The sequence below is a fragment of the Notamacropus eugenii genome, chromosome 2 (genome assembly GCF_028372415.1).
Source record: "Notamacropus eugenii isolate mMacEug1 chromosome 2, mMacEug1.pri_v2, whole genome shotgun sequence".
Taxonomy (NCBI): Eukaryota; Metazoa; Chordata; class Mammalia; order Diprotodontia; family Macropodidae; genus Notamacropus; species Notamacropus eugenii.
Genome location: NC_092873.1, coordinates 478,626,276 through 478,649,393, shown reverse-complemented (window position 1 = coordinate 478,649,393; position 23,118 = coordinate 478,626,276). Strand labels below are relative to the sequence as shown.

The window sequence follows — 23,118 nt, the reverse complement described above, 5'->3', positions numbered from 1 at the left end:
ATCGTATTTGTCTTAAATATAACTAACTCTTAAGTAGAGAAAAGAGAAAAGGGAGTAAAATGGGAACTTATTTTTGGCATACATCGACAAGATTTTGACTTTAGAATCTTGTTATTTATTGTCTATATGTCTATGTAAATCTGCCCAAGTTAGTAAAGCTATTTGTTTTTAATCTATGTCTATATATACATGATGGAACTAGCTTAAAGCACATTTGCTGGTTTAAATTCACTTGATTGGGAGTGAGATCCTATGTGGGCAGAACTTCTTTTCCATTTGGTTTAATCAGCCTTGGAGAAAAGATGTGTCCTGTGCCCATGTGGGCAGTGATTTGGCTGCAAAACAGGGGAAAAGGAAAATATTTCAGCAGGAAGTTACTCTTAATATTTGGTATCTAAGCTCAACTTTGAACAGTTATTTAATCTACTCTTTTTGTTCTAAATTGGACCCCTCATGGCAAAAAGAAGAGACAATGGGTAGTAAACAAAAGGAAAAGACTCTCTCTCTTTCAGACATTTATTGAATTCCACTAGGGTTGTTGAATTCAGAACAGAAGAGATATAACAGAGGTGAAGATTATGGAGTCCAGGAGTCCCTCAGACTTAGTAATGATTCGATTTATCTCCTCTGTAATAGATACAGATTTATGCCTTTATTGTATTTCCCAAAAATGGGAGGAGAGGTAGATTTTAAATTGATCAGAGTAAAAATGTGGCTTATTATCAGAGGCTGTTTAAATTAAACCTATCACAGGAATAACTAGCGATCTAGTAAAACTACTTCTAATTTTGTTGAACAACTTCATATATATATATATACATCTTTGAACTAAAATCCCTCTGGTATAATCATGCTATATTTTATTTCTAAAATGTACAATTTTTGAAAAAGAGGTACTTGCAGGCATGTAAACTATATATGTTTATATATATTATATAAGCAAAATCTTGAATGTTATTATGGGAAATGCACAAATATGAATATTTAACATCCATCCTGGCAACCGAGAGTTAAGTAACTAAGAGTCAGCTTAATTCAAAGTTCATCTAAATCTTGTGGGCAGTTTTTTTAAAAAAATGTGCGTGTGTAATGAGGGCAGAACCGTGGTAGCCAGAAACCTTATCAGTGTCTGCTGACTCTGACCTAGTACAAACCTTTATGAATGAATTTTAAGCTAGGGAGGAACAACTCCAGACCATCATAGTTAGAAAGTAGGATTCTGGATTTTAAAATTTCTAATTAATATAATGACTGATTATGATCATTAATCATTATTGAAATAGTAGATTATAATTGTACAATTTTTGGCTGCCTCCTTTGCCTCACAGAGGCAATAGTACATTTTGTCAGCCAATGAATATGCTAATAGCACCTGGCCCATCAGAAATATAAAACGATCATATAGAGAAGTAATGCAAATAATGCAAGAGCAGGTTACCTTTCATATGATAAGCCTTTAAAATATTGTAAGACATTGTTATTGAATGTTAAGGACTTTAATTCCTAGAACCTAGAATTTCCAGTCCAGTTTGTTGAAAAGAGACTGCTTAGAAATCTGTTGAAAGAGATCTCCTCAGCTGTCTCTGACCACTAGTACCTTGAACCTTAAATCCACAAATCCTTCTTTTGAAAGACTCTTCACCCCTTAGACGCTGATACTAAAACATGACAGGAAGATTGTTCAGGTCGCCTGCCCTTGTCTGAGAAGAGGATAAAAATCTAATGCAATCCCTACGGTCCCAGAGACACGTTGGCTAACCTTGGGAAATGTCATTGTTAGTCTCAAAAAACTTCTATCATTTCTCTATAAGCTCTCATTTTCTGTGTAAAATCCTAGGACGTCTTTTTAAAAAATTTCTGTGATTGTTAATTTTTACCATGGAAATTTGCTTTGGAATATGTGATGAAAAGGAGATTAGTCAAGGGCTTAAGAAGATAAAAAATAAAAAAAAAAAAGACCCTGAAACTTTTAGAAAGATTTGGTGTCAACTTAATGGATACAAAAGATAGAACTCTTGGAACTGTGAATGTTTATGTCCTCACTGATTCAAGTCAAGGTGTTGATGAAGAGTTATTCAGGAATGATGTAAGAAGACCTGTTAGCAAGTCTAAGTTGGACTGCCAAGAAGCATACCCCCATGAGAAAGTAGTTGTAGGTGGACAGAGGTGACTGGGACTCTTGGGATGTTGACCTTGTACAGTCAGTGGCAGTATAATCTTGACTCATTTCTCTACTGTTCTACTTCTCCCTGTTAAATGGAAAAGCTTCCCCTACCTCATTAGACCACTGGTTTAGCTATTGTACCCACTGAAAAAATGGGAAGTTACAAACTGGCTGTTCTAAAATTATTTTCCTAACTTTGCCTATTATAAGACAGAATGCAGAGAATTTTGTTTTAGTTTGTCTTGTGAGAGATTAGTCTGGCACTTTAATATTGATCTGGGCAGAACTTTAATCCTGTTATATAATATGGTCCCTGTCCCTTTACAGTAAATACCTCTCACGAGCCTGTTGTTTACTCCTTTTGGCAGACGTACAAGTTTGTTGACTAGATTAGTTTTGATTTCAAAATGTACACCAGTTTCATGGTGCTCTCCATCACTGTGGCCACTCCAGAAAACTGTGTATCCAGCTCCAACTTCAATAGGCTGGCCTTCATTTGCCAGCCTTATTTCACTCAGGGCTCCGATTTGGATGCAATACCTGCTGAGTTCTCTTGCAACAAGAGCTGTTCTTCTTTCAGGTCTACTGGGTTTTGTGTTATCTATAAGTGTGCACACATTCCATTGCCAATGATGAGTAGAATCGACTTTGCAGATAAATTCTTCAACTTGAAAAGGCTACAAGCCAAGACCAAAGTGGAGGGAGTATTGGTGCATAATTTACTGTTTGCAGATGATTGTGCACTCAATGCAATTTCTGAAGCTGAGATGCAACAAAGTATGGATCAATTCTCTGCTGCCTGTGCTAATTTTGGCCTAATAATTAACACCAAGAAAACACAGGTGCTCTGTCAGCCACCACCACACCATCCATATGTGGAACCACTGGTTACAGCAAATGGAGAAGTTTTGAATGTTGTGGATAAGTTCACTTCCCTTGGTAGCACACTTTCCAGGGATGTACACATTGACAATGAGGTTGGCACACACATTGCCAGAGCTAGCTCAGTGTTTGGGAGGCTCTGAAGAAAAGTATGGGAGAGAAGAGGTATTAGACTGACTAGCAAACTGAGGAGCTGTTGTGCTGACCTCATTGTTGTATGCCTGTGAAACCTGGACAGTGTACCAGCATCGTGACAAGAAACAATCGCTTCCATTTGAATTGTCTTTGGAAGATTCTGAAGATCACCTGGCAGAAGAAGATTCCAGGTACTGAGGTCCTTACTCAAATGAAACTGCCAAGCATTTAAACTCTGCTTCCAGAATGTAACTCTGATGGGCTGGCCACATTGTTCTATTGCAAAATGTACATTTGCCAAAGAGATTATTTTATGGAGAATTCACATGGGGCAGGCAATCACATGGTGGTCAGAAGAAGCCATAGAAGGATACTCTCAAGGTCTCTCTCAGGAACTTTGAAATTGATTGTATGACATGGGAGACACTGGCATAGGGCTGCTCAGCATGGCATGCCCACATCAGAAAGGGTGCTGTGCTCTGTGAGCAAAGCAGAATTAAAACAGCTCAAAGGAAATAATGCAGGATACATAAATTTAGAGAATCAACCCCAAATGTTCACTGTTTGTGCTCGTCCTGTGGTAGAGCATTCTGAGCTTGTATTATTAGTCTGATCAGCCACAGTTGGACAGATTGAAACTTGACACTAGCATAGTGATGCCACTTTGGTCCTCTGAGAATGAAGCACAATGACAACAACCAAACCAAACTAATCAAATACTTCTCACCAATGAATGCCTTATGATAAGTTCAACTTTACTATAATTCCCTGAACTCACAGAGAGGAATAGAGCAGTGAAATTCTTCTTATAAGAATTAGTTATTTTCCTAATTGTTGTATATGTATCAAAGTTTAAGTGATGATTCCCTATCCTTAAAAATGAGGATGTGAAATATAGAGTCAAATGGAAATAGCAGACGAGTCTTTATCCATGAATTAACTCAGAGGACACCAAGACCCTGTACTGGTTCTGAGGTCTCCTTTGCCTCATTTTCCAGGGCAAACACAGGGGTTCTTAACTTGGGATTTATAGTCCCCCATCTGTAGATAGACTTTCTGGGAGAGGGTCATAAATTTCCTTCTTAAAAAGATTTTGATTACTATTTCAATATAATTTATTTCCTTTATAATTCCATGTATTTTAGTTTATCCATTTAAAACATTATTCTGAGAAGGGTGGATAGGTTTCATCAGACTGACTGCCAAAAGGTTCCATGACACAAAAAAGGTTAACAACCCCTGTGTATGAGCCTAAGAGTAACCCTAGACTGTCTCATACATGCAAAACATTTTACTGGAAGAAAACCTAAACAAGAAAACTAAAGAAGAAGACTTTGATAAATATAAAATTGTTTTCACACCTATAGCAATCTTTAGAGACTGGAGACTGATTCAGAATAAAGTGTTATATCAGATGTTCAAACCTTCTGTGAGCTATTTGTCTATCCCTTTAGAATCCTTCTCTGAAGTCTATGACTAAATAAACTTCCTCTGCACTTTTTACACCTAACTGTACTGTTGAGCTGTGTGTTTCTTCATCAACACATGTATGAGGAGGGGACAAAGGAACAGTGTTGCATATTGGCCTTTTAAAAAAACAAACAACCCCCCACCACACACACACACACACACACACAATTTTTGACGCCAGCTTCTCCTAGATATGGCCTCCAAGTCTTTTCATGGCTCCCAATTGCTTCAGTCTCCTGTAAGCATGGGATCCAAGAGGATAGGTCCTGATTAACTACACCATAGGGATGTCTCTGCCTAGAGCCAATATCTCTTTTTGCTAATGTGTGTTCTCCCAGCTTCAGGCCATTGAGTTTAATTGCTCACTCAACAGAGGCATCCTGCCACCACCCCAACCCTGGCCTGGCCAATCTCACCGTCCTTCGCTGTCACTTAACTTGGCTGCTACTGCTCACCTTAAGCTAGGAAGTAACAATAGCAGCTACAGAGTGATGGTGGCAAAAATGATTGAGATGGGAGTTTTTACAAGAGAACTATTGGTATTGATCATGGCTCTACCTCTTCCCTGTTTCTTTGGTCATAGCCTTGGATAAATTTGTCATCTCATCTAAGATCCACAAGGTGCAGGGGAAAGAACACTGGATTTGGAGTCCTAAGACTCAGATTTCAATCCTACTTTGTGGCCTCAGTTTTCTCATCCATTAGCTAAGGGGGTCAGACTCCATGCTATCTGGGGTACCTTCCAACTCTAAAATCTCTGACCCTTTGATAAATCTGAAGAAGGGCCCAAAGTGGCTGTCCTGTTGCATCAGTATAACAATTGGAGCCCTCTACTCACAAAAAGGAATCTAAGTCATGTCACAGAAAATGTCCACTGGGCTAAGGGTATGGGAACACAAGAAGAATACCTGACCTGCAAACAAAAGAACTGGGTTTAAGTTCTGACTGCTACTACTACCTGTGTGACCTTGGAAAAGTCATTTCACTTCTTTGTTTCCTCATTTGTAAAAGGAAAACATTAGACTATATGATCGCTAAGGACCCTCCCAGTTCTGAATCCTCTAAGCCCATGATGTTAATATTTATTTATCCTCTAAGAGAGTCAGATATCAGCAAAGTACCATGGATCTTTGCATACCCCAGTGATTAAAGTCAATGCCCCCTCTAGCAGTTATACCCCTAAGTGATGGCCAGCTATCCACCATAAGTATCAGCCTCACCTACCTTAACAGCTCTTTGGTCAGGAATCGTCTCAATTTCAATTAGACTCCGGTCACAGAGTTGCCAGCAGTTTGGTGACAGAATAATATCATTCATCTGTGCCATGCTCTGTGCAAAGCGGACATCTTCCACAGCCTGACCAATCACCAGAAAGTAACTTTTTTCATCTCCAAACACCAGTTTCTTGATGTGACCAGCAGACAGTCCTGGCAAAGCAAGGGACAGGTTTGTACCATTAGGTAAGCTGGCTTCCCACTTCTCAGCAGGGAAGTCTCCACTGTCTTTGGGAGTTCGTAGTCAGAGATCAAGGTGAAGAGAACGCATATTTCTACTGACATTTGGAATTATTCAATCTACCCATTCCTGGACTCTTTTTCTATCCTCAGAACTAAAACTAGGTTTCAAAAACCTGAGGATAATTACAGAGATAATGATTTATTTATATAACAATATAGAAGTGTAATTGATTTATATAATTATTACATAATTAATATATAATGATTTCTAAATGTACCATACATTTACATGGTACTTTAAGGTTGGCAAAATGTTTTGTTCATAACAACACTATGAGATAGTACATGGATAATGAATTGGTGCATGTCCAGATCGCCCAAGATGGAAGTGCTAACATGGGAGAATCCAAGGACCTGCTTCTGGGAGACAAAAAAGACTGGTGCAGGGCAGGAACATTTTTGGCTTACCATATGGTTGGGACTGTCTCTTTCCACGAGTATTTGGCTGCATCTCTAAAATTACCTGACTGGCATAGTCTCTTTCCTTTTGCATCCAGGACTCATTCACTTATAGCAAGTGACAGTTATAATTATGTTCATGTAGTTCTGGGGTTTATCTGAACAGATATACTCCAAGATATTTTATACCTGTTTAAATTTTTAAATGGAGCATCTCTTACTATTTCTTCTTGCTGGGTTTTGTTGGCAACATATAAAAACGCTGATGATTTATGTAGGTTTTATTTTATATCCTGCTACTTTGCTAAAATTATTATTTCAATAAGCTTTTTAGTTGAATCTCTAGGATTTTCCAAAATTATTATTATATTGTCTGCAAAGAGAGATGGCTTTATTAACTCATTTCCCATTGTGATTACTACAATTTCTTTTCTTCTCTTGTTGCTACTACTAACATTTCTATATACTGATGATAATGGGCATCTTTATTTCACTCCTGATCTTATCGGGAAGACTCAGTAACCTTGATTTTCCCTTTCTTTGCCTCTTTTCTCCCCAGCTACCATTCTTCCAAGACAGATTCCTACAGTGATTTTGAATGTCTAAAGTACAAAGCTGTGAATGATCTTCCTAGCTCTGCAGGAGTGTCGGGAGGATCTCCTGGTTTTGAAGCTCAGTGGTGTAGGTGTGGCTGGCAATCTGGGCAGTTATTGGGTACATTGGTCTAGTGGACAGAAACCTCCCCATCATATTCAGAAAACCTGGGGTCAAGATCAGCCTGTGACTTTTACTGAGGGTATGATGAAGCACTTGCTTTCTTAAGTGCCTCAAGCAACTCTTTAGGACTCAGATTTTAAGAATTAGAGACAAGTTGCTGACCTGCATCAGTAGAGTTTCCACACCATGATTTCCCTTTAATGATGAAAATACTGGTCTAGACTGAAAAAATGGGGGGGGGGAAATAATATTAAATAATATTAATATAATATTAATAGAAGAGGGAGAGTGATATGATATGACTGTTGAAACTGGTGGAGCAGGAGTCAGCAAATGTGTCTTTGAAAGAAGTTTGGCGGTTTCAATTCCCAGATGTACGGGTCTTTATTTTTTACCTGAAAGACATGGATGAAGTATAGATTCCTAGAAGATTTGAGCTGCCCCATAGGGTGAACCACAGTTTGGGGAATGTGGGGTGAGAAGCAAGGCAGTATGAAGGAGCAGGTACCCCAGCCCACATACCCAGTCAGTGAGCACACAGCCCTAGTCTTAAATCCCTTTGAATGATTCTAACATCTGGAATCAGTGATGACAAATTCTGACAGAGCTGGCATAGTTCTGAGCCCATAGGAGTCTTCACATGGGAAAAGAATATTGGGTGGTGATTTGTTGGGGTAACAGCGTTTTGGGGGATAAGGAGCCAGAAAAAGGCTTGTATAGACCTGGAGCTGGGAGACTTAAGCTTGAGCTGAGTCGGAGGGCAAGGACTGTCTTTTGCCTCTTTTTGTGTCCCCAGCGCTTATCACAATGTCTGGCACATTAATACTTAATAAATGGTACTTAATAAATGTTTACTGATGGATTATTGAGTATGAATAGGTTCATATCACTCACGTTCACCATCAAAATGTGATCTAAGTAATCTAGTATTTCACAAAACCCACCCCTCATCTTGGTTAAGGACAAAGACAAGGTTAGGCCAAGGTGAGGATGAATGATGAGTCATTAGAATCTGGATGACATGAAAGAGAGAGGGAGGAGACTCATTGCTGTGGGGACTGTAGCATAAAATAGGTTCCAGGTCCTAAGAGAAATTCTTTTACTATCAGGAGAAGTTTTTGTTTTTTTTTTTTTATTGATAACTGGTAAGCAGGTTTTTGGAAATAGGTCTCCAGCAATCCAGATTGTGAAATATATTCACACAAAGGTGTAAAATGACAAATACTGAGACAGTTAGGTTGTACAACAGATAGAGCACAGTGCCTCAAGTCAGGAAGACCTGAGTTCAAATTTAGCCTTAGATGTTAGCTATGTGACTGTGGGCAAGTCAACTTCACCTCTCTGTCTTGGTTTCCTTACCTGTAAAATGGGGAAAATAATATCCCCTACCTCCCCAGGGTTGTTATGAGGATCAAAAGAGATAATCATTGTAAAGCACTTAGCACAATTCCTGACACATAGTAGGCACTATATAATTGTTAGCTATTAAATAACAGATCACTTTTTGACACAGTGAAGGTACAAGTGAAGAGTTAGAAGTCAAAAGCTTGAATGGGGGTGGCCAAGATGCATGGAGGGTATGGTCAAAGCAATTAAACTTTTTTTTGGCTTTTTTTAATATTTTTTTCATGACACCCTAAAGCCTTGACACTGAAGATATGTATAGAAATATTTTTATTCTATATCATCACTATATCCACGTGCCTCTTAAAGACAATGCTGTTTCTCATTGCACTCAATCTCACCATGGAGGTAATTTCTTATTCTATATCCATAGCCTAGGAGTTTAGAATCCACAGTCAATCAGCAGAAGCATCCTGCAGCAACTTGGGCAAGTAAAGCATTTCATAGGAGACAGACGGGTAAAAAAAGAAAGGGATCAGCCAAGGGGAAAAAGGGAATATTTAGAATGTAGTTGGAAGGATTTATAAGAAAACATTCCCTATTCAAGCCCAGGAGATAAGGGGAAGTGACCAAATACTTTTACAATTGTGAAAGAAGTCCTTTTTAACAAAAACTGCAGGGTCAAGTAATTGTGACAACAGTTGATATAAATCCACTCCATTAAGCATTTATTAAGGGCTAACTACATGTCAGTTCTGTATCCTGTATCCTCAAGACACAAAGACAACTGTGAGACTCTCCCTGTACATGAAGATGAAATTCCACAAAGAAGAAGCCTCCCAGTATAAGAGGAGACAAAGCAGAGATGCTTGTAACCCATAAAGCTCTGTATCTGAAGGCAACAAGAATAGAGGATGCCCAACAAAAAATCCCCAGAGTGGCTGGAGACCCACTGGAGACCCAAATCACAGTGAGACCACTGTGTGTGGACCCATATCAACCATTCCAGCCACAGCAACACGTAGATGGGCACTTATGTCTAGGGGTAGATGGCATTGCTAGCACTGTACTGAGACATCATGGAGGGTCATGAATATCCAGCTCTCTGAATCTCAAAGCTCCAGAGGTATCCAAAACCTGTCAGTGCTCTTAGCATTGTGGGGGGAAGGAAGGGAAATGGGATCCACAATTATTTTGCAACATCTTGATTTACTAATCCTCCAACTATCTGGTGGTCCAATATTAGAAAGCTCCATCCCCTACAGAAGGAGAAACAAAATATAACAAACTATGCAAAGGCACAGTAAAGCAGATGGTATCATCTACTGATATAACAACTACATATTATCCTTGCAGTTTTGTCTAAAAGGACTTCTTTCATAATTGTAGAAGTATTTGTTCATTTCCCTCTGTCTCCTGCCCTTGAACAGGGAATGTTTTCTTATAATAAAACTTGCCAAATGGTTTACAAATATAACCTTTTTCTTCCTTAGCTGATACTCCTCTTTTATCCATCCCTCTCCTATGAAATACTTTATCTATCCTAAGTTGCCAAACAATGCTGCTGATACACTATGTACTTTACATAAGCCAGAAAGGTTATTAAAAACCATTTCTGTGCAACAGGAAGCAGAAGCTGATTTATAGTAAGAGCAGTATTCCTTATCATGCTAATAAATTTCTTTGACCTACAGTCATTGAACTCCAGCTAACACATACACTTCTCTCAAGAGATCTCTTTCCTCTTAGTTTAGAGAATTCCCCAAGAGGACAGATGCATCCCAAGGTAGGAACCCACAAGAAGAGCCTATCACACTACCCAAAAGTGTAGCAAGGAGGCCCAACCTGGCCCTGGCACAAAGCCCCACTTCAGGAACTAAGATTGGAAAGATGAGTAGACAAAAGACAATAGCCACCATAAAAAATTATTATAGCTCTGGAGAGAGTCCAAAATAGAAAAAGAAAGTGACCACAACTTTAAGTAGACATTCAGGAAAAAAAATGACATTCAATTCTTGCTCCTCAAAAAAGGGCTGAGACTCCCCCTGCCCTAAAGGAATAAGAATTTGCCCTGACTTTCTCCACCAAAAAGAGGTGGTGGTTGCTAGGGAAGTTCAAACAGAAACTTGAGGAGTCCTGGCCAAAGAGTTCCTGAGGGTGTGATCTGATCAAACCAGTTTTGAAAAGTTCTCTACTTTAGATTTCCATGACCTTGAGGAACTCACAGGGGATTTCCTTTTACAGAGCCAACTAAATTTGTTGGAGCCTCCAAAAAGGTTGAAGTCTTTTGTCCCTTTTTTAGGTGACTGAGATCATGAGTTATTCATACCTGGACTCACAAAGAGGAATTCCTGTTTCAGATGAGGATCTGCAAGGGAAGGGGTGAAGTTGCTAAAGAAAATAGGATTGAGAAACTGGATTTATTCAAGTCCTGCCCTGCCAAAGCCTGCCATACCCTGGGACTAGCCTGTCTCAGGGCTCCACTTGAATGGCTTCAGACTTTGACTATGGGACTCTCCTCCCATAGTTGTTGCTTGAAATAGAAATTATTACTATATAACTATGTGGGTGTGTATTTACCTGGGAGAAAGGAGATCATTCCTCTGATATAGCTCTCAGCGATAGGGAGGTTTTGCCAGGTGGGCCAGGGAGAGAACCTTGGTATCAAATTAAATCCCAAGACTGGTTTTATGCAAGAGACCTCTTAGCCAAGTTACTACAGATGACTCTAGTGCAGGACAAAGAAATGCTGACTATACCAGAAGTGTCCCTGATGTCTCTAGAGCTGTTCCTGCTCACCATCTTCACCACCTCACATCATGAGAAGAAGTCTGTGAATACATGTATTAGCAAGCACCCTTGCACAGCCAGGATGGCCTGCTAGCACAGGTTCTTTGATCTGCCTTATAAAGACAGCTTCAAAGGGGTTAACAATCCTTCTTTAATTAAACATATATGTCATTCACTAGTTCAGGGGAAAGGTTAACACCTTAAACATGGAGAAAAAACCAATCGAGAAATATAAGCAGGGAAATTAGAACAAAGATTCAATAGACAGGGCTCTTACTGTCTGAACAAAGTAATATAACCACCTACGTATACCACTAGAGGGAAAAACACAAATCTCTGAGTATTGGGGGGCTCTTAACAAATGACTACTCAGAGTCCCATCCAGGGAATCATAAGGTCCTTCTCATCTGAGAACCCCCAAAAGCAAGATACCCACCTTCCAGTAACAAAGATTTGGCTCCTGATTGGCTCAGAGCCAGTAGGCACAAAACCACATGACTCAGCACAGCTGTGAACCATCAGGGTTCAAAGGAGATTGAGCCTTCAGATATTTTCAATGAGCCTAGGAATCTGAACTCCCGAAAGACAACAACAAAAATCCCACTTTGCTTGATCTTACACCACACTAGAACGTCATCATCCATATGTGGTTCTGATGTTCATCATTATCACTTTGCATTAGGAGACCCTCTGTGAACTTCAAAGATGTGTCATCACTCATCATATGGATCAGATTGTGGGACTTTGAGACTTAGTCTTTCTGAAGGAGGAAGGAAAGTCTTAGAACTTCTCACTTTTGTATTCCTCCACTTTTTTGTTGCAGATTTTGTTTCATTTTGTTTGTTTCTCCTCCTCCCACCACCACTTCTGTATTTTTTCTTGTCTTTAGTAACTTCCCATACTAGGAGGCTGGTCTTGTAAAAGACTTAAGACTTAGCTCTTCCAGAGTGGGAGAGAAGGCCTAGACTTTACATTTTAGTTTGTTTGTTTTACCTATTTCCCCCATCCTTTTTCCCTCTCAGTACTACTCATAATAAGAGGAGTATCTAAACATTAAATGGTAGAAGGTCTTCAAGAAGAAAATTAGGACCTTGCCATTAATGGGTGGCATATGAGGAGACCTGAAATGGTTTCCCTGACTGTAACATAACTACCCCCCCATCAAACCTGACTGGCCTCAACTTCCATGATACAGTTTCCTAGTATGGGGGCAGAAAAGGTTACAGTCATGTGCAGTTGGTGCCTCAGACTTGGGGGATGCCCAAGATCATGCCCTGATAACCAAATGACCAGACCTATTTTCAGATGGAGACAAGAGGGCTTCATCCAGAGGAAATTAAGTGCTACTATATCCTTGTTGAATATCCTTGCTGTGTTGGAATAAAATAAACCTCTTCTTTTGTTAAATGTTTGGTAACTTTAGAATGTTTCATTTTGTCCCACTTTGAACCTGAGCTAAGCCCCTACCTAAGGTCTCTCTTCTGGACCCCCCCTGGCTTAAGAGTGATTATCAATAGTAACTGTTGCTGTTTCCCTCCCCCCTCCCATGTTGTTTTTTCCTATGTCTCATTAAAGGGGCCATCCCCTGACTATTTCTTAAAGAGGCCAATTCACCGAACAGTGAATATTCATCTTCACCCTAAGTGGGTTCCTGAATAGACCTTGGCCTAAAGGGGCCAAGGTCTCCCATTGTATCCTGGGTCATCTCCAGTCATTCTGATAAATATCTGGTCACTGGATTCAGATGGCTCTGGAGGAGAAGTGAGGTTGGTAACCTGCATAGCCCTCCCTCACTCTAAACAAAGTCAAGTGCAAGTCATGTCATCATTCCCCTGATGCCATGGTCTTCTTCAGCAACGAAGGACAAACACAACAACAAGAGGGTATAGCTTTACAGCCAAGCCTACAACAATTAATAAGTCCCAAATAATGGACTACTTGAAAACTAGAATAGAAAAACCAGAAATCAATGACTCTATAAGACAAGAAGTAATATTAGAACAAGATCAAAATGAACAAGATGAAAAATAGGGTAAAAACAAGATATCTGACATAAAAAAACTTACTTAGAAAACCAGTCAAGGAGAAATAGTTTAAGAATAATAAGGGTCCTTCAAAACATAGTGAGTGTCTGAGGTCATATTTGAACTCAGATCCTCCTGACTTCAGGCTTAAGTGCTTTATCTATTGTACCATCTAAGGCATGGACACTATATTTCAAGAAATTATAAACAACAACTACCCAGATTTATTCAAACCAGAAAGCAAAGTGTAAACAGAAAGAATCCATGATCACTTCCTGAAAGATTTTTGCTTTTGGAAAAAATCCCAGGAATATTATAGTCCAAATTAAGATCTTCTAGGTCAAAGGAAGAAAAAATAATATTGAAAGCAGGTTCAAGAATTAAGGAAGCACAGTTGCAATCACAGAAGAGTCCCACCTGACAGCTTCTACTCTGAATAAGAGAAAATTTGGGAATATAATATTCAAAAAAGCAAAAGCTATAGGCTTATAATTAAGAACTTACTCTACAAAGCTAAGTGACATTCTATGAGGGAAAAAAATAAACCTTTACAATAGGATAGGTGACTTTCTAGAATTCCTGATGAAAAGATGAATAGGAATTTGAAAATTCAAACATAAAAATCAAGAGAAACTGAGAGGTAAATTTATCTGAGGAGTTAGAAAGTTCTACACAAAATTACAATCCTAACATTCTAATAGAGAAGAAACAGGTGTCCCTTCATAAGTTTCATGTCTTCAAGGAGGACTGAAGAATTAAATATAACAGAGAGGACCTGGGTGTTAGATTCATTCTGTTCTCAGCATTTTAAGAGGAGAAAGACAAGGGTGGATAAAAAGATTGTGTGTTCATCCTTCGTTGCCGAAGAAGACCATGCCATCAGAGAAATAGTGACATGACTTGCACTTGACTTTGTTTTGAGTGAGGGAAGGCTGTGCAGGTCACCAGCCTAATTTCTCCTCCAGAGCCATCTGAATCCAGTGACCAGATATTCATCAGGATGAGGCAATTAGAGTTTAGTGACTTGCCCAAGGTCACACAGCTAGTGAGTGTCAAGTGTCTGAGGTGAGATTTGAACTCAGGTCATCCTGACTCCAGCACTGGTGCTCTATCCACTGCACCACCTAGCTGCCCTGGATAAAAATATTAGTATAAAAATGGAGGAAGAAAGGGGTATATTTGACTATTTGTCTTAAATGGTATGTGCAAGAGTAAGAGTATATAAACTTATGAAGGAAGGGGTAGGGATATGGGCATCAGATGAACTTCACTCTTACATGAACCCCAAAATGGAGAATTGAAAACACAGACACACACACACACACACACACACACACACACACACACAAACACAAAGAGTTTGTTGTTGGTACACACCAAACTGAACAAGAAAACAAGCAAAGATAAAAATACTAGAGGTTGAGATAAAAGATTAAAATAAGGGAGGTTAATAACCACAAGCAAAACAAACTTCAGGGGGGGTGGAGCCAAGATGGTGGAGTAGAAAGACGCACATACGCTACCTCCGAACCCACTGCCCATAAAATATCTGTAAAAAAAAAAAGAACCACCAGCGAATTCTGGAGCAGCAGAAGCCACAGAATGGAGCAGAGGAGATTTCTGCTCCAGAGAGCCTAAAAACCTCTCGCAAAAGGTCCCTCACACCCCGGACCAGGAGCAGAGCCTTGGCGGCGTGGCGCAGAAAGGAGCGGATCCGAGCAGGCTTCAGGGACAGAATCTCCAGCGGCGCGCAGGTCCCCCACCCACAGGCGACAAGAGTCGTTGAGAGGGTCTCTTCGGCGGGTCGAGAGGGGTGTGGGGTGCCCCCATAACTCAGGTGCCCTCGGGAGGCAGCAGCGGAGGTGGGAGCAGACCAGGGCTCCCCAAACAGGCAGGAGCCAGGATCCATTGTTGAAGGTCTCTGCATAAACCCCCTGAGGGAACTGAGCCCCAGAGAGGCGGCCCTGCCCCCACCCAAGCACCTGAACTTGATCTCACACTGAATAGCAGCCCTGCCACCACCCAAAGCCCTGAGGCTGGGGAGCAGCATTTGAATCTCAGACCCCAAGTGCTGGCTGGGCGGATCTGGAGGCAAGGTGGGGGTGGAGAGGACACTCAGAAGTCAAGTCACTGGCTGGGAAAATGCATAGAAAAGGGAAAAAAAATAAGACTATAGAAGGTTACTTTCTTGGTGAACAGGCATTTCCTCCCTTCCTTTCTGATGAGGAAGAACAATGCTTACCATCAGGGAAAGACACAGTAGTCAAGGCTTCTGTATCCCAGCCCACTCAATGGGCTCAGGCCATGGAAGAGCTCAAAAAGGATTTTGAAAATCAAGTTAGAGAGGTGGAGGAAAAACTGGGAAGAGAAATGAGAGAGATGAAAGAAAAGTATGAGAAGCAGGTCAACACCTTGCTAAAGGAGACCCAAAAAAATGCTGAAGAAAATAAACCTTGAAAAATAGGCTAACTCAATTGGCAAAAGAGGTTCAAAAAGCCAATGAGGAGAAGAATACTTTCAAAAGCAGAATTAGCCAAATGGAAAAGGAGATTCAAAAGCTCACTGAAGAAAATAGTTCTTTCAAAATTATAATGGAACAGATGGAGGCTAATGACTTTATGAGAAACCAAGAAATCACAAAACAAAACCAAAAGAATGAAAAAATGGAAGATAACGTGAAATATCTCATTAGAAAAACAACTGACCTGGAAAATAGATCCAGGAGAGACAATTTAAAAATTATGGGACTACCTGAAAGCCATGATCAAAAAAAGAGCCTAGACATCATCTTTCATGAAATTATCAAGGAAAACTGCCCTGAGATTCTAGAACCAGAGGGCAAAATAAGTCTTCAAGGAATCCACAGATCACCGCCAGAAAGAGATCCAAAAAGAGAAACTCCTAGGAACATTATGGCCAAATTCCAGAGTTCCCAGGTCAAGGAGAAAATATTGCAAGCAGCTAGAAAGAAACAATTCAACTATTGTGGAAATACAATCAGGATAACACAAGATCTAGCAGCTTCTACATTAAGGGATCAAAGGGCATGGAACAGGATATTCCAGAAATCAAAGGAACTAGGACTAAAACCAAGAATCACCTACTCAGCAAAACTGAGTAGAATACTTCAGGGGAAAAATTGGTCTCTCAATGAAATAGAGGACTTTCAAGCATTCTTGATGAAAAGACCAGAGCTGAAAAGAAAATTTGACTTTCAAACACAAGAATGAAGAGAAGCATGAAAAAGTAAATAGCAAAGAGAAGTCATAAGGGACTTTACTAAAGTTGAACTATTTACATTCCTACATGGAAAGACAATATTTGTAACTCTTGAAACTATTCAGTATCTGGGTACTGGGTGGGATTACACACACACACATGCACACGCACATACACATAGAGACAGAGTGCATAGAGTGAATTGAAGAGGATGGGATCATATCTTAAAAAAATGAAATCAAGCAGTGAGAGAGAAATATATTGGGAGGAGAAAGGGAGAAATGGAATGGGGCAAATTATCTCTCATAAAAGAGGCAAGCAAAAGACTTATTAGTGGAGGGATAAAGAGGGGAGGTGAGAGAAAAACATGAAGTTTACTCTCATCACATTCCACTAAAGGAAGGAATAAAATGCACACTCATTTTGGTATGAAAACTTATTTTACAATACAGGAAAGTGGGGGATAAGGGGATAAGCAGGGTGGGGGGGATGATGGAAGGGAGGGCATGGGGAGGAGGGAGCAATTTGAGGTCAACACTCATGGGGAGGGACAGGATCAAAAGAGAGAACAGAAGTAATGGGGGACAGGATAGGATGGAGGGAAATATAATTAGTTCTTACACAACACTACTATTATGGAAGTCATTTGCAAAACTGCACAGATTTGGCCTATATTGAATTGCTTGCCTTTCAAAGGGAAGGGGTGGGGAGGGAGGGAGGAAGAGAAGTTGGAACTCAAAGTTTTAGGAACAACTGTCGAGTACTGTTCTTGCCACTAGGAAATAAGAAATACAGGCAAAGGGGTATAGGATGGAGACAAGGGCAGAGAGGGCAGATTGGCAGACAGGGGCAATTAGAACGCTCAGTGTTTTGGGGTTGGGGGAGGGGACAAAAGGGGAGAAAATTTGGAACCCAAAATTTTGTGAAAATGAATGTCAAAAGTTAAATAAATAAATAAATAAATAAGGGGGAAAAAAAACTTCAGCCTTAAAGGATGGATCCTGATTAAGAGAAAAGAAAAAAGAGAGAGTGTGCTAGTGCAGTCCCTATTAGTAATGTAAAAAAAAAGACTAGAACAAAAAGCAAAAACAAACTCAAACTCCAAGAAAAATAATGTGAAAAAAATCAGTATGCTTAGAAGTGCATTTAGACAGACTCCCATTGGTTCTTTCTCTGGGGGCAGATAGCATTTTTCATCATGAGTGCTTTGGAATTGTCTTAGACCATTGCATTGTTGAGAATAACTAAGTCTTCACAGTTGATCTTTATACAATATTCTGTTACTATGTATCATGTTCTGGTTCTGCTCACTTCACTTTGTATCAGTTTTCTAAAAGCATCATTGCTCATAGCACAATAGTATTCCATCATAATCATATATCTATGTGTAATAGTCTTCTTAGAGTTAGAGGTGGGAGAGAAGATTCTATCTCCTCTACAGACAAAAGGAATGGCTTGAACTCACATTGACTTCAGGGACTGTAAGTTTTCAGTCATCCCCCAAGACAAGGCAAAATCATATAGTTGGGGTTTGGGGGGTATTGGGGAGTAAGGGCAGAAAAGAAGAAACTTAGAAAGGGGGAAGATTCTTCTTTTTCTCAAAAATGAGACATTACATTAGTAATGTTATAAATAGCTGAATACTTACAAAAATATAAAATACTTAGATTAACAAGAGAAGCAGACCATTTAAATAAGCCAGTATCAAAGTAATTGAATAAATTGAGCAACTGTCCTTTGGATTCAGCAGGGAGTTGAGCCTACAAACTTATAAATTCAAAAGGTCTAGAGGGGTTCCCAGGGTTCCATGGTTAAGGTCCTGTAGCCAGTGCAGTATTGATGCCTCAAGGAGTAGGAGTGACTTTCAGGTCCCTAGCCCAGCAGCAGGTGAGACAAGTACTCATCTGCCACCTCTGGACATAAACTTGGAAGGGCAATTGTTCTGTAAAACTTGGACTCAGTCAGAAGGCTGCACCCAAGAACTTAAAAGGCCATGTAAGGCAGGTTCCCCATCCCTGACCTATACTCTACTGGAACTGAGTTAAGTGGGGTGGTGAAAAAAATACCACTTTGATGGAGATGGGAAGGAATGTTTTTACGTTTGTTTTGGCTATGTCCCTGAAGTAAAAATCTTTTTGAAAAAGATAGTCAATGGTAAGTGATCAAATTGAACTGGGATGCTAGTCACCGGACACCAAAAAGGGAAGAAAACAGATGGTGATGGCTCAAGCTGATAGTTGAGGAAAGAGACATTTCATGAACCCCTCAGCTTTCCCTAGAACCCTGAGAAAGCGAGGCAGAATGATCATGCTAAATCTAGAATGCACTCTCTTCTTACCTTAGATCCATAGAATTCTTCTTTCCTCTAAGTTGAAGCTCAGACATGTTGTCTTCTACTTCTGATTCCTCCAAGTACAAATGCTCCCATTCCCAAACTACATTGTATTTAACTGTTTTGCATAAATATAGATTTATAGATTTTTTATATTTATACTGTATATTTTTTAATTCATATTTCCCCCTCCCACCATTAAAATATAAGCTCATTTACATAGGGATTATTTCATTTTTAAAAATTTATATCCAGAAAACAAGATTGTGGAGTCAAGGCAGGAAATCCCCTGAGTTCTCCCCACAAACCTCCCCAAATACCTTTAAAAACAGCTTTAAACAAATTATAGAACAGCAGAACTCACAAAATGACAGAGTGAAACAAATTTCCAGGCCAAAACAACTTAGAAGGTCAACAGGAAAGGTCTGTTGTACCTGAGAAAGAGTGGAGGGCAGTCCAGCCCAGGCTTCACCAGCACAGCCCCAGCTCTCACAAACTAGGAGCAGGACTGAGGAGTGGCTAAGTCATCAGCAGCTGCAGCTACTTCCAGAATTCTCAACCCACAAATGGTACAGAGGTCAAACAGCTGGTCAGAAGGAGACTGCAGGGGTCTTTCTGCTAGCACCAAGGCAGTGCTCTGCTGCTTTGTCCATACTCAGGTCCAGGTTGCCATCCTAGGTGGCAGGCCCAGGGCAAGGAGGAGCACTAGCACAGCAGAACTTGCTGCCATAGTAGAGGGGGAACCCTCTTCACAGTTCCAAGGCAGAAAAGAGTACTTGTGGTCACTCACAGACCAAAGCACAGGCCAATTCTACCACCTTGAAAGAACTGAAAAATTATAGGTCCCTAAAGGTATATCTGAAAACATCTGCACAAAATCCTAGCACCCTCCCCTTGGAAGCAGAGCCCTTTTTAAACAAAGAATAAAAAATCAAGTAATAGTCTGGAAAAATGAGCAAACAACAGAAAAACCCTCTGACTATAGAAAGTTACTATGGTGATAAAGAAGATCAAAACACATACTCAGAAGAAGGTAACAAAGTCAAAGCTCCTCTATCCAAAGCCTCCAAGAAAAATATGAATTGGTCACAGGCCATGGAAGAACTCAGAAAGGATTTTGAAAATCAAGTAAGAGAAGTAGAGGAAAAATTGGGAAGAAAAATGAGAGTGATAACAAGAAAGTCATGAAAAATTAGTCAACAGCTTGGTAAAGAGGACTCAAAAAATGATGAAGAAAATAACAACTTAAAAAACGGACTAGGCTACTATAAACAAATTAGGGGAGCAAGGAATAGTCTGTCTGTCAGATCTATGGAGAATGGAGGAATTTATGAACAAATAAGAGATAGAGAACAGTATGAAATGCAAAATGGATAATTTTGATTACATTAAATTGAAAAGTTTTTGCACAAGCAAAGCCAATGAAACCAAGATTAGGAGGGAAGTAGAAAACTGGGAAAGAATTTTTGTAACTAGTGTCTATGATAAAGGCCTCATTTCTTTTTCTTTTTTTTTTTTTATTAAATTTTGTTTTTCATTTTTAACACAGTTTATATCACATAAAACAATTTCAACTTTTGGTCAGGTGATACTTCTTTTAAAGAATATACAATATAGACCACAAATGATTTTTTTTAACATTAACCAACTGAGACACAAATAATATTTATGTGTGCTAACTTCACAAGCCCTTGACCTAATTGTCTCCACATTGTTACTAAGAATTAAAGGACCCTAACCTATTGTTGTTGGTCTAAAGTCCTAAGCCTAATAGCTTAATTTTAGACTTAACCTTGGATGTTCCCCTACCAACAATCTATAATTTAATAGATCTGATATTAAGCTTACAAACCTTTTGACTATAGGAAATTGCCACTAAGAGTAGGGACATTGCAGTAGGAAACAATATCTCCCTAACTTCATGTCAATTCCAGGTAGGAGTAGATTGTCAACTTGCATTCAGTCGGGCTTAAAGTCTGCCAGGTGTCAGTGGGGAAACTGAGTCAGAAGAATCCTACCTCAGCCCAGGCTGAGCAGCTGCTCTCCCACCCTTCTCATGAGATCACCTTTTACAGTTCATACCAGCATCTCACAGGCTTACTGGCCTCATGGATTGGAGGCTCAGACTGCCTTTCTTGCTATCCATATCTGGAGTTAGACTTAGAAGAGCAGTCACTTAATAGTCCCATAGCATCTTAAAATAGCAAATTCCAATAAACAGGTTTCAGATATGATTATAGTTTCACATTGGCTAAGGAATATCTTTTGAGGCAAGTCTTAAGTGGCTTACATGCATTTCTATACATATTCTAGTTCAGAAGGCCTCATTTCTAAAATACATAGAGAACTGAGTCAAATTTACAAGAATACAAGTCATTCCTCAATTGATAAATGGCCAAAGGATGTGAACAGGCGGTTTTCAGAGGAAGAAATTAAAGCTATCTATAGTCATATGAAAAAATGCTATAAATCATGATTATAGAGATGCAAATCAAAACAACTCTGAGGTACCACATCACACCTATCAAATTGACTAACATGAAAAAACAGGAAAATGATAAATGTTGGAGAAGATATGGAAAAGTTCGAACACTAATACATTGTTGGTGGAGTTGTGAACTGATCCAACCATTCTGGAGAACAATTTGGAACTATGCCCAAAGGGCTATAAAATATGCATAACCTTTGACCCAACAATACTGCTTCTAGGGATATGTCCCAAAGAATTTATAAAAATGGGAAAAGGATTCACATGTACAGAAATATTTACAGCAGCTTCTTTTATGGTGGCCAAGAACTGGAAATTGAAGGGATGCCCATCAACTGAGGCATGGCTGAACAAGTTGTGGTATATGAATGCAATGGAATAATATTGTGCTATCAGAAATGGCAAATAGGAGGATTTCAGAAAAACCTGGAAAAGTTTATATGAACTGATGCTTGGTGAAGTGAGTAGAACAAGGAGAACTTTGTACATAGTAACAGCCACAGTGTGCAAGGACTGATTTTGATAGACTTATCCCTTCTCAGCAATGCAAGGCCCTAAAACAATTCCAAGGGACTCACGATGGAAAATGCCATCCACATCCGGAGAAAGAACTATGGAGCTGGGGCGTAGAGCAAAGCAGACTATTTTCTTTTTTGTTTTGCTTTTCTTTCTCATGGTTTCTCCCATTCATTATAATTCTTTTAAGCAAAATGACTTAAATGTGAAAATGTGTTTAATAGGAATGTAAGTGTGGAGCCTATATCTGATTGCATGACATGTTGGGGAGGGACCAGGGAGGGAGAGGAAGAAAATTTAAAACTTATGGGAGTGAATATTGAAAACTAAAAAAAAAATAAACTAATAAAAAAAAGACTAGGTCAAATGGTAAAAGAGGTCCAAAAAGCCAAGAGGAGAAGGATGCCTTAAAAAGTAGAATTGGTCAAACGGAAAAGGAGGTCCAAAAGTTCACTGAAGAAAATAATTCCTTGAAAATTAGAACAGAGCAAATGGAAACTAATGACTTTATGTGAAATCAAGAAATAATAAAACAAAACCAAAAGAATGAAAAATAAGAGACAATGTGAAATATCTCATTGGAAAAAGAACTGACCTGAAAAACAGATAGAAGAGATCATTTAAAAATTAATTGACTACCTGAAAGACACGATAAAAAAGTGCCTAGACATCATCTTTCAAGAAATTATCAAGGAAAACTGCCCTGAGATTCTAGAACCAGAGGGCAAAATAGAAATTCAAAGAATCTACCAATCACCTCCTAAAAGAGATCCCCAAATGAAAACTCCCAGGAATATTATGGCCAAATTCCAGAGTTCTCAGATCAAGGAGAAAAGATTGCAAGGAGTCAGAAAGAAACAATTCAAGTATCGTGGAACCACAGTCAGGATAACACAAGATTCAGCAAAGGACTGGAGGCTTGGGATATGATATTCCAGAGGTCAAAGGAGCTAGGATTACAATCAAGAATCCCCTACCCAGCAAAACTGAATATAATCCTTCAGGGGGAAAAAATGGACATTCAATGAGACAGAGAACTTCCAAGTATTCTCGATGAGAAGACCAGAGCTGAATAGAAAATTTGACTTTCAAATACAAGACTCAAGAGAAGCATAAAAAGG

The 23,118-nt window shown here is 39.4% G+C and overlaps 1 protein-coding gene across 4 annotated transcripts in view; it reads right to left on the bottom strand.

The window, feature by feature from the left end:
• ADCY10 (adenylate cyclase 10) overlaps window positions 1-23,118 on the bottom strand; it is a 142,645-nt gene that overhangs the window by 112,084 nt on the left and 7,443 nt on the right. For all 4 annotated transcript variants that reach the window (XM_072648724.1, XM_072648722.1, XM_072648723.1 and 1 more), the window contains exon 6: window positions 5,876-6,078. In XM_072648724.1, the coding sequence (XP_072504825.1) occupies window positions 5,876-6,078 (203 nt within the window). The remainder of the gene's footprint in view (window positions 1-5,875; window positions 6,079-23,118) is intronic.